This window comes from Aythya marila (genome assembly GCF_965140915.1).
Source record: "Aythya marila genome assembly, chromosome: 5".
NCBI classification, from domain to species: domain Eukaryota; kingdom Metazoa; phylum Chordata; class Aves; order Anseriformes; family Anatidae; genus Aythya; species Aythya marila.
In genome coordinates, this window is record NC_139046.1 from 64375685 (window position 1) to 64387720 (window position 12036).

At 44.6% G+C, this 12036-nt stretch overlaps 1 protein-coding gene across 1 annotated transcript; it reads left to right on the top strand.

The window, feature by feature from the left end:
* Positions 1 to 218: 218 nt before the first annotated feature.
* On the top strand, positions 219 to 2847 carry RASSF10 (Ras association domain family member 10; the record flags this gene model as incomplete). The annotated part of the gene is made up of 1 exon (XM_082761769.1): positions 219 to 2847. One exon carries the CDS (start codon positions 219 to 221, stop codon positions 1560 to 1562), a length of 1344 nt encoding a protein of 447 aa, XP_082617895.1. The 3' UTR covers positions 1563 to 2847.
* Between the last annotated feature and the right edge of the window lie 9189 nt (positions 2848 to 12036).

The following is a 12036-nucleotide window of genomic DNA, read 5'->3' on the forward strand; positions in this document are numbered from 1 at the left end:
CGGCACGCGGCGCGGGGCAGGAAGGGGTGGAGCGGCCGGCAGAGGGCTCGGCGGGGAGGCAGGAGGACAGCGCCGGAGCCGGGCGGGCGGCGAGAGAGGTGGCCCGGCCATGCCGAGGCCGGCCGGCGCCGCAGCTTCCCGGAGCGCCCGCGTCGAGCGGCAGCCCGGCCGGCCCCGCTGAGCCCGCGGCCCCGGCCGGCCGCTCGCGGCCGCTCCCGATGGAGCCCGAGGAGCGGAAGATCTCGGTGTGGATCTGCCAGGAGGAGAAGCTGATCTCCGGGCTCTCCCGGCGGACCACCTGCTCGGACGTGGTGCGGGTGCTGCTGGAGGACAGCCACCACCGGCGGCAGCGACCGGCGCCGCCCGAGCCCGGCGGCGGAATGCTGTCGGGGCCGCCGCACTCATACTGCATCGTGGAGAAGTGGCGAGGCTTCGAGCGGATCCTGCCCAACAAGACGAAGATCCTGCGGCTCTGGGTGGCGTGGGGGGACGAGCAGGAGAACGTGCGCTTCGTGCTGGTGCGCAGCGAGGCCTCGCTGCCCAACGCGGGGCCGCGCAGCGCCGAGGCGCGGGTGGTGCTCAGCAAGGAGCGCCCCGGCCACGGCTTGGGGGCGGCCCGCGGCAGCCTGGCGCTCACGCAGGAGCGGCAGCGGCGGGCAGTGCGGAAAGCCTTCCGCAAGCTGGCCAAGATCAACAAGAAGCGGCAGCAGCCGTTGGCCCGGGAAGCCTCGGCGGCGGAGAGGATGGAGACGCTGGTGCACCTGGTGCTCTCGCAGGACCACACCATCCGCCAGCAGATCCAGCGGCTGCGCGAGCTGGACCGGGAGATCGACAAGTACGAGGCCAAGATCCACCTGGACCGCATGAAGCGGCACGGCGTCAACTACGTGCAGGACACCTACCTGGTGGGCGCCGGCGGCGGGGAGCCCGAGCCCGAGCCCGAGCCGAGCCGGGAGGCGCCGCCCGCCGCCGGCCGCCCCGAGGAGGACTACGCCAGGAAGTGCGAGGCGGTGCTGCAGCTGCAGGAGCAGCGGGCGCAGCAGGAGGAGCTGCTCGAGCACCTGGCCGCCGAGATCCAGCAGGAGCTCAACGAGCGCTGGATGAAGCGGCGGCGGGAGGGGCTGGAGCTGGCCGCAGGGCCCGGCCTGGCCGAGACGGACTGCGACACCACCGAGCTGAGCGGTGGCGGCGAGGGCGAGCTGCAGCTGGAGCACGAGCGGGTCAGGACGCAGCTAAGCACCAGCCTCTACATCGGCCTCAAGCTCAGCACGGACCTGGAGGCCGTCAAGACCGACCTGGACTACACGCAGCGGGCGTGGGAGGACAGGGAGCGGGAGCTGCAGCGCCTGCTGGAGACGCTGGGCACCCTGGACGTGGCGGAGGCGGCGGCGGAGCCGCGCGGGGCGGCCGGAGGGCGGCGGGCGGCGACGGGCGGCTGGCTGGAGCAGGCGCGGGCGCTGCACAAGGACGGCGCCGACAACGACGAGGACTCGGACACAGGGCTGAGCTCCATGCACAGCCAGGACTCGGACTCGCTGCCCGTCTGCGAGTCCCTCGTCTAGCGCCCGCCGCCGGGCCGGGGATGCAGGGCGGCCGCCGCCCGTCGGGTGCGCGGCTGCCCGGCCCGGCCGCGGCCAAGCCCCCGTCTCTGGGGCGGCCCCGAACCACGCCCGGCCCCGCGCAGCGGGCCCCCGGCATCCGAAAGCTGCTGATCGTCTGCGAGCCAGCGGGGGAGAGAGGTGTCCCTGCTGCTGAGGTGCCAACGCCGAGCACCAGGGAACGCGCTACAGTTCCTTCTGGCAACGAAAAGGGGTGATCAATCATTTCTCCCAAAAGGGCAAACTAAGGCAAAATGGAGATGAACGTGCCGTCTGAACCAGCTCTGCGGAGCGCTTTTCCCTATGCATAGATATGAGTGCTTTGTTTAAAGGCGTACTAAGAAATCTATTAGTATCAGCGTTCCTTTGACAGTCTGTGAAAGCAATTAGCAGAGCCTGTACGTACACAGCCTTCGACTAAGTTTTTTTCACGAGGCTAGCTGATACTTGGCTGAGTTTGGCTGTAGGTAAACAAAGTACAGAATCAGCTTGAGCTACCATTTTTAATAATATAGTTTGTATCAGGCCAAGAGATTACAATGATAAAAGCATGAGTCAAGCCCTAGCTGCACTGAAGCTTAATCTTTTCAGTTATTCTAATAAAAAAAAAAGGGCATCAGCTGTAACATGCATTTCACTTAACTGCCAAATCTTCTTCTGCAGCTTAACTCTTACGGAAAGTACATGATCTGCTCTTACAATAAGAGAGATTAGGATTGTTGTATTTCTGAATAATTACAAAGATGGTTTAAGCAGTGAGAGACCAGAGAACGTTTAGTCAGTCCTGGCTGACGGTGTGAACTTGTTAGAACTTCTGAGATTATTATTTATGTAAGGCTATTTATGAAAATTTTCATTTAATGATAAGAAAGTATGAAAAGGGATACATCAACAGACCAATTATTTACTTTGTACAAAAACCTTGCAGCTGCCTCTCCCGAAGCCTGGGTCCCACTCCCCAGCGGTGTGCTCACTGGTAGGATTCTGCAGGACAGTGAGGAACAGGCTGTGGCCAGGAAGCTGGAAAGCCATAGGAGAAATATTGTCTGGGGATCTGCTGAGGCTGTAAAACTCCCCATGTGCTATCGTTCTTGAAAAGTGTTATTCCACTGAATGGGCTTCAGTTATAAAAAACGGTGATTTATTTTAAACACTGATTATATAATTGTTTTGCATATTTTAGCCAAATTTGAAAAATATTTAAGAACCTATTTTTAGACCTAATAAAATTCTTAATAAGACTAAATGGCTGTTCCCAATTTAGTGCAAATAAAAATAATATATCAGGTCTGGGATTTTGCTTCCTGTTATCTTGTGGTGTCATTTATCGTTCTCTGGAGTGAGAAGAAGGACAAAGCAAGCCAGACTTCCCCAGGACGTTTCATGACAGTGCAGTCCCCTCGCTTCCTGATGGCACTTAGTGCTCCCTTAGGTCCAAGCACCAGAGCATGCACTGCTCACATCTAAACATTGCAGGTGCAGTGTAGTAGCGTTTATAACTGTTGGCACATGTGCATTAGGAATTTCACCTTACTCTGCAAAAAACATGGCAGTAAAGCTGAAGAATAAGTTGTGGGGGTGGGGAGTCACACTGTCACACTGCATTATTTTAACCAGCATGGCTGTAATGGGTGGGTGATGCAAGTATCTGTTGATAGCTTCTGCAGTGACTGATGTAGGCAATAAACCTGAAATTGTTTTACGTAAGTTATCCTATTAGCCACACCAAGCAAATAAAAAGCAAGAACATTATAGAAATAAGCTGCAACAGGCCATACGTCATTATGCTATTGGTATAGGCATCAGGTATTTTGTGAAACACAAGGTGAAGGAAGCCAGGAAATTCAAAATTGCAAAGCGAAGTCTGCCTACTCATCCTTAGCTAGGAAAAGCCTTAACCAGGACAAAAGTCACTTTTGTTCTAGCTTGCTGAGGGACATGCTGGTAGGGTGCCTTGTAGCGCTTGCTCTCGGCCGCTCAGCACCCCAGAGATGATGGGGTGGCTCGCAACCCTGCTGATCTGCTGGCCTCTGCCCTGTGAGGGCAGGACTGTAGAACACTGCAGCTGGCACTGTATGCTGAAGGATCTGATGTGGGCTGTGGAGATTTCTTACAAGCACGCATTCAAATGTGCTCCTATGCTGTGCACTTGGAGTTGGGTATATTTACTTGATACTTGAACAGAGTTACAATACAAGTGCAATGGGATCGGGTTTTGTCCTTGCACCCAGATTGAATTCAAACATCTTCACAAATTCCTCTCTCTCCAGCCATTATTAAAACAGTATAGAAGAGGAAATCACTGTTTGCATTGGACCAGGTAAGTCTTCCTTCCCATCCTTAACGAATAGAGACAAGTCACAGAACGCTTGGCTTTGACAGGGAATTTGGCCCCAGGGTTTAGCCTGGCTCTTAGCCAAGGGTTAAGAGAGCTGATTCTGAATTGCAGGTAGAAGGGCTGGATTTTATCTCTTTTTCTGCTATGAGAGAATGGAAGAGAGAGAGAACAGGAGAAAAAACTTGACCAACACCATGACAGAAATAAATCTACCTCCTGGAACTGCTGAGAGAGAGGTGAAAGCTCTGGGACCAACACCTGTTTTTTATTCTATGTACCATTCCCCAGACGACCATTTTCTGAATGGAATAAAAAAGACTAACAGCATTATGAACTATTTAATGTAGGTCAGCATATAGCACTGCATTGTGCTATTTATTTGATACCCCAAAGCAAGAGTCAAGGACTAAGGGCAGGAGGCCTTTCTCAGATGCAGTACCTACAGAAATCAAAGGGAGGATTTTTTTGGAAGACACAATCAGAGCAGAATCAAGCCTTAAGTTTCACGCACCCTTTAAACAAGTATAATCAAGCACTGCAACCCAAGTCCTTTCTGTTTGCTTCCCTTGGCCATGTTTTTCTGTCTGCTCATGGCACTTTCGTTTCCTCCTACACAAGAGTTTGTGGGACCAGCTGGTGAACCAGATCAGAAAAAAAGCTGATAGGCTTTAACTCAGGTGAGACCTCTGATGCAGCTCAATGTACAGTCACACAACAGCTTGAACCAGTGACAAGGTATAATAATAAAAAATGAGAAATAGAAGGCACCTGGAAAGGTGAAATTGACTCTTTCAATTGGCAATATGCATCATCCTATGCTAATTTACATGTTGGCAAAAGCTTGGTTCTGATTGCATATATCTCCCCACTCAGAGCGTGAAGAGAAAACTTCCAGTGGAAGACTATGGCAGGAGCTGAAGCTCACCTATACTAAACCTGAAGTGAGCCAACTAGTCCACCTTTTATCCTTGATATTGTTTCAGAAATCCACTGGCAAGCAATATGAAGACTCTATGTCAAATTTGATGTATTTCTAGCCTTTAGCACATGAGAGAGATCTGCCAATTTGAATAACCACTTTGTAGGGATATCATTTGATGCCTTAAATGATTGTGTGCGGTGGTGGGGGATATATTTACTGTAATGAACACTACTGAAATGCAAAATGAATGACCTGCTAATTATTGCCATTCATTTATGCAGTACACAGCCAGACAAATTGGAGTTCGGTTGACTTACAGTGACAGATCCTTTTCCAAGAGTCTTAGTTTCAGACAAGATATGAAAGAAGGAGGGAAGCAAGTAAGTGGGCATGACAGAAGGAAATGTCATCAAGCTTTATTACTGACTGCTTGTGTGAAACATATCTTCCAGGTTTACTTTAAAAATATGCTCTGTGTCTAAGTCTTGACAGACATGCACACCGAACTTTCTTTCCCTCAACCCCAGTGAATTCTACACTAGTTTGGGCTTTCGTTTGCACTGAGTTGGTCTGGAGTTCAATACATGAAAAGAGCAGCACAGGCCATCAAATGAAATAACAGGTCTGGTGAGCTCTGCTGCTTACCAAGTTGAAATACAAGCCATTGCGGATTGTTGGAAGCAGATGTCCTTTGAAGTCACTTGATATTATTGCTCCTGAGCTGGCATACAAAGTTCAAAGAAATGAGCATGGCAAAGTGCAGGGTGTCTACACAGATGTTACTTCTTTTATACAAATTCACATTGCTAAATGAACTTGGAAGCTTAACAAAAAGGGAAAATTTAATAAGCTCAAAGCAAAATTGGACTCCGTATGCAAATTAGCCAAATATCTTCAAGCACAATTGTCAAATAGTATTTTTTTAAAATATTACTTGCATAATGAAATACTTGTGTAAAAGCATCAGAGCAGAGCCTTTCATGCAGGGCAGATTCTCACACCCCTTCACACATTGAATAACACCACTGAGTTTGCTGCCCATTTTTTAGCATACAGTATTAATCAAGACATTAGAGCATGCTCTTAAAATATAAATTCTGCAGGCTTTATGCATTGCCTACCTGTCCATTTGTTTATGTTTTAAGCTTTTCTTATTTGGAAAGTTTTTTTGAAGTCCCCCTCCTCACTGTTTTGAAAATGATCCATGAACCCACTGCTGGTCCCCCAAAAATATAATTTCCCTCCCAATAACATTTTTCCTCCTTCCTGTGAACCTACTACTCCTCTACTCATTATTTACTCTGAATTTCATGTATAGTCTCAGCCAAATTGGTGCGAGTCTACAGATTAGCATTAGGATCCTGCTTGGTAAGAAACATGAAGAAAAAGTTTTTTCCATATCACGGCAAAAATTCATTGTTTTGTGCAGCACTTGGCAATCTCAGATGTTTTTTACAGCTCTTTATGTAATGACATGTCATACAGTTTAAGGACATGCTCTCACCAGTTGTTTTTTGCCACTGTTGCTTGTTGCCATTTAAAAAAGTATTATTTTTTAAACGTGTCTCCAAATTACCTTCCAATACCTCCTAATTTGAGAGGAAAGCAGTTCTCACAGGAGGAGGGGGCACATCTCAAACCACGTCCGGGGGGAAGGCTACTGCAGAGCACTGAGATAAGGAGACAGTTTCTATTCCCAGCTCTAAGAGTAACTTGAAGAACAAGTGGTATCTTCTTTCCCTTGGAGCACAAGCATTCGATGAAGATATTTACCATGTAATTGCATGCCATCTGGCAGAAGGAGGCTTCATCCAATTGTGGCCTTTTAGGTACTGTTGTAATGAAAACGTCAAACAAATTTCTCTCTTTTGTGCTTCGGCTTCCCAAACACTGAAGTGTGTGTTCTTCCCTGTTAAAATGGTTTTAAATCATCTTTCCCATTTAACAGCTCAGTGAAACCACTGCAGTGTGACCACAGAACACATCTCTGCTAAGTCAGTCTTGGAATTTTATAGAGTTTACTGAAGGACAGAAAAAAAAAAAAAAATCACCTGTGACTCATAGAAGGAGCTCTTACATATCTGTAACATGCTATCATCGGCTTACTAGCACCATACTTAACATGGCTTAATTACATGATTATTTAGTCTATTATCTCTAAAAGAAATACTTTTCATCAGTCAAATTATGCTCATAAGCAGGTCTTTGGAAAATGTGTTAAAAGCCTTTAGGAAAAAAATATTTAATCCCTGCTTCAATTCTTCAATTTAATGTAATCCCCCTTCTTTTAATCTCTTACAGTGTTTTTTTTTGTGTGTGTGTGTGTTTTTTTTTTTTTTAATGTAATCAGGCTATTAGTTTATGCATTTAATAATCAGAGTAGCCTAATAAATCAGAGGTGGTTTTTTTTGTTTTGTTTTTTTTTGTTGTTGTTGTTGTTTTTCCTGTTGTTTTGTTTTGCTTTCCCCACTTTTCACTGAATCTCTGATTGAGAGATATTTCTTAAAAACAGACAAAAAGTGACTTTGGAAATGGAGAGACAGAGAGACATTAATTACCTGTTGAAAACACTGGTCCTTGTTCCGATGTGAAATAGAATAACCTGATCATCCAATCATTTTGAGTTCATTTTTACATATTTACTGACTTCAGGGTGTGGATTTTTAAAAACAATATCCCCTGCTCTCTACCTGTCAGGAATAGGCTTAGGTAAGAAGATGGCATTCTGTCTCAGAGGGATTTACAAACCAGTCAGGGCAGTAAATAGCATATACCTTCCTTCTTTCTTTTCTGGTATGGAAGGAAATACTTTCCTGCCTCTGCACAGTCTAAATGAATTGGGAATGGAAGGGAACAAGAGAGTGGAGAATGAAACCATGCCATGAGAGAATGGAGCTGAGCAAGCAGCTGAAGGGAATGAATAAGAAAGGACAAAAACCAGCAAGAAGCCTGGACAATAGGAAAGTAGCAGGCAGCAGGAATTAACTTCTGCATTGTAGCAAGAAGATAAAACTCAGAGTCTGCAGTAACCGCCACACATGCGTGCTTCAAACTGCTTCACTACAGCAAACAAACAACAACCTGGGAAGAATGGGAACCAATGTCACAGTATCTTCATGGCTTAGCAGTACTGTAGCCAGGTAACCAGGAAAATCTTGTGAATTTCCTGAGGTTCTGTTAACTCAGCTATAAAGTCCTGTGGCTGCAGAGTTTGCAGTAGCATAGTGTGTTGAATATTTAAGGAGGAAATGTTATTCTCAAGCTGCTTTTTTCTTTCACTTTTAACTCATACTTTGTAAACCTGGAGGAAAGAGTGTTTCCCTAGATGATACGTTTATATCATCAAGGTTTCTCCTTAATGCACTCTTTCCCTAGAATATCAAGCCTGATACACTGTTTATCATCTGGATGCAGCTGCCATGTTGCTTTAAGTGTTTACCTCCTTGTTTTTCCAAAAGCAGTGATGCAAAGTAAACAGGGTATTGAGTTTAATTTAATATTCAAGTTTAAGGTAAAAGCAGATCAAAACTTATTATTCCAGCTTACATAAACTGGCTTGCAAAGCACATGCAATGGTATTTCTAAGTATGTTTTTGTGGTGCAATTGCCTGAAGTAACTAGGAAAATAAAACTAACATTCACATTTTAAAGAAAATATACAACATTGAAGAGGCTTTCAGGGTAGGATGTAGCTGCATTACCTGAGTGTTCCCTAGGCTTCCAACCTTAGATGCTATCATGCTGAGGGAACCTGGCGTGCTAGCTCTAAGGACCAGTACAGAGCATAGAGTGGAGTGGAGACACCATGGCTAGGCTCTGTACCAGGTGGGGACTCGATTGTTCTTGTGCACACTGAGACCAATAAGCTGCACTTTTTGCTACTCTGAGCCAAGGACCTGTCATGTTTTGATATATGCTATACCCTAATGTACTTTTGCTTATTATAATATCATTATAATACCAAAACACACCTCCATCCCAAAAACTACCCACCTCCAAGGTGCGACCACCCCTCACTGAGCATGCGCTCTGAATTTCTCAGAGCCTATTACTTTAAATGGAGACAGGAGAACTTTTTACCAATCATAACTAAGATGTGCTTGACTAGAGTCACTCAAGCTCTACCTAAAAGTTAGAAAATAATATAAATTGGCCTAAGAGAGAGGGGATGTTAGGGAAGATACCACCATTAGGGGAGATACCATCCCGAGGAAATACAACATCCTGAGGACCTCCTGACTCCTGGGACTCCTGGGTTAATTTCCAGGCTAAGCATCTGTGTCACCTGTGTATTTCATACATGTTAGCTTGCTTTTGCAGACAGTCACTATTGCTGGCAATCCAAAGAACCTGAGTACCTGTTGCTGTAATAAATTGCACTTGATGTTATTGTTCCTAGTTGTGATAGTTCTCATTAAACGTGACTAGAGTAAGGCTGGTTATATATTATTGGTGAATCCGTGACTGTGGTAGTTCAGTGCTCTGAATCTGACCGGGCCCATAATGGTTAATTGGCTACACCCCTTAACACAACAGTTTTACAAACAGATTTACATTTCAGTTGCTTAAAGTCTCATCAAATGTCACAGAAGTGAGTCACATGGAGTTCAATTATTCCAGTTAATGAACACAATTACCATGTTTTGACAATATTAATTGGACCTGTACTTACACTCCTTTCTTAATTTCACCTTCATAACCACCTCCATAATTACCAACTCCTATGGCTACAGCATGCCTAAAGGAATAGTTTACCTTTACAGAACACGTATTTCACTTCTCTCTCACTGCTCCCCTTCCTCCAACATTCCTCCCTACAAAATTTCCAGGCCTTTTTCTTTTCCTCTAGTCTTTAGCAATTGGGTTTCCTCTTTCCAAGTACCAATGGTGAAAGATACCAGAATTCATCTGCCGCACACTTTTAACTCAAGGCTCATAGCTGCTAAGTCACAGTCATTCCAGTTGAACTTCTTTCACACCAGTGTTTTTGGATTTCTTTTATTTATAAAACTGAAGAAGAGGTATTTTTCCTAGTTCAAAGACAAGTAACCAGACAACCAGCTTACGTGAAAGGTCACAAGCTCCACTGCTTGGACCGGGATATAGGAACCTCTTTATGAAAGGAGAGAAGTTTGAGACCCTGAAGACAAACCCATTTAACCCAGGGATTAACTTTGGTAACATTTTCAGCTAGAGCTAAATAACATCATTCTTACTGGCATTTGTATAGCAATAGGACCACATGAGATAGAATCCTTTTATACTAGCTGTTTTTAAAAGACACAGGACAAAGCAGTCCCTGTTTTGAAGAGATCACAGTGCAGCCAGATGTCCCTTAAGATGATGGCATAGGAGCTGCTGTGACTTGACTTGGGTGCGTGGTAAGTTAGTAGCAGAGACAGGAACTGATGCCAACTCTCTGAAATCCCAATCCACTTTCCTCTATGCTAAACCCACACTTCCAGCCTGTAATGTGGTACAGACAAAAGGCAATTTATAAATTCATCTCCACCCCTTACTGCCACAGGAGATGTATTCCAGGTAACGTGGAGACTTACTCAAGCTACTGAAGAAATAGGGGAGGTCAAAGAGTATTAGGAAAGCATTGTACTAGACTACTGCATTTCATAACCATGTTTCATAAAAAGTCTCAAGCCTACTATTTTGTACTCCAAGAATTTATGGTTTGGGGAAGATTCTTGATTCATCTGAATGTTAGTGGCATAAATAGCTGCTATGTATTATAAATGTGTTTCATTTTCCATCTTCTGAATATCTGTACTTCTTTCTGCAACAAAGAGAATCACACATACTGCAAAGATCTATCCATGGACAAATTTTCCAGCTCTTCAACTTTGTTAGCAAAATATACTTAGCAAACCTGTAGTTTTGTACTCTTAATAAAAAAATGTGTTTGTAATTCACTCAGGGCCTCAGCTCTAACACCTGCTTTTCTATCTATGTGCTACTGTCATGTATTCTTGTTGCACACTACCATGTACCTGAGCAAAGTCAGAATACTCTCAGATCTGTTGATCATGAAGGTCCAAGCTTTGCTGTTACTTCAAGTGACACCAACAAATTTTCAGTAGCTCCATGGAAACAGAAACTGAATTTTGGCCTTACATCTGAGATACCTATCGGGATATCTGATCATTGGGATATTCATACTGTTCTCCAGAATGGCCAAATCAATGCACTAAAACATACCTCATAATGAACCATGAAATTCTTTTTCACATGATATACAGTGGAGAAAAGAACTACTTGGTAAAGTTCACACAAGACTGCCATATTTCAAATTACCAAACCAGCAAAAGCAAAACACTTCACGAAGAGCAGCACTGACAAACATGAGTGGGTATCACTCAGAAGCCTGCCTGACTTGTTCTCTGATGAACTCTCCTCCTATTGCTGTTCTGTTTGGGTTGTGTCTGCCAACGTGAAAAGTTTCTCCCTTTCCATCACCCATTCATGGCAAATTCAGCTGAAGAGGAATATCAGAATAAGTATTGATGGCTATAGGACCTAAGACACAATTATTTCCTTCAAACTATTGCCAGGCCAAACATTTGTACTGAGCTCACGTCTGAGGTTCTCAACTTCACTTAAAAAAAAAAAAAAAAAAAAAAAAAAAAAATGTAAGCACAGTATTTTTAAGTGACCGAAGGACACTGCTATGGAGATCTGTATTGCCACAACAGGCTTTGTTACACAAATATTTTGTATGAAGGTTGTATCTTGCACTAGGTGCAAAAGGAGCAACTCCAAGCATTTTATCATATATCTTTTGATCTGTCTAGATGAAAGTCCTAGTTATTACATAACATCAATGAATGTTATGGCTAGTTCTGTTGTCTAGGAACCCACAGTGATTAGTACTCTCCAAGTTCCAGTTTGGTCCCTCACTAAAACCTTGTATGTGGGAAGGTAGTCATGATACACAGTATGTAATTAATCTGACAAATTTTTATTCAAGTATCTAATGAACAGAGCAACATCTAAGACAAGACTGTAAAGTACCAAACTCAGTGTTTAAATTTGTGAGTATTTTAGATACTGAATTATGAACCTTAATAAGAACAAGCCTTTAACAGTTATTTACTAGATGGAAAAATGCAAATAATGGAAGTCATGAGAAAATGGTGCAAGTAGAACTTGCTTTCAACACTTTATAT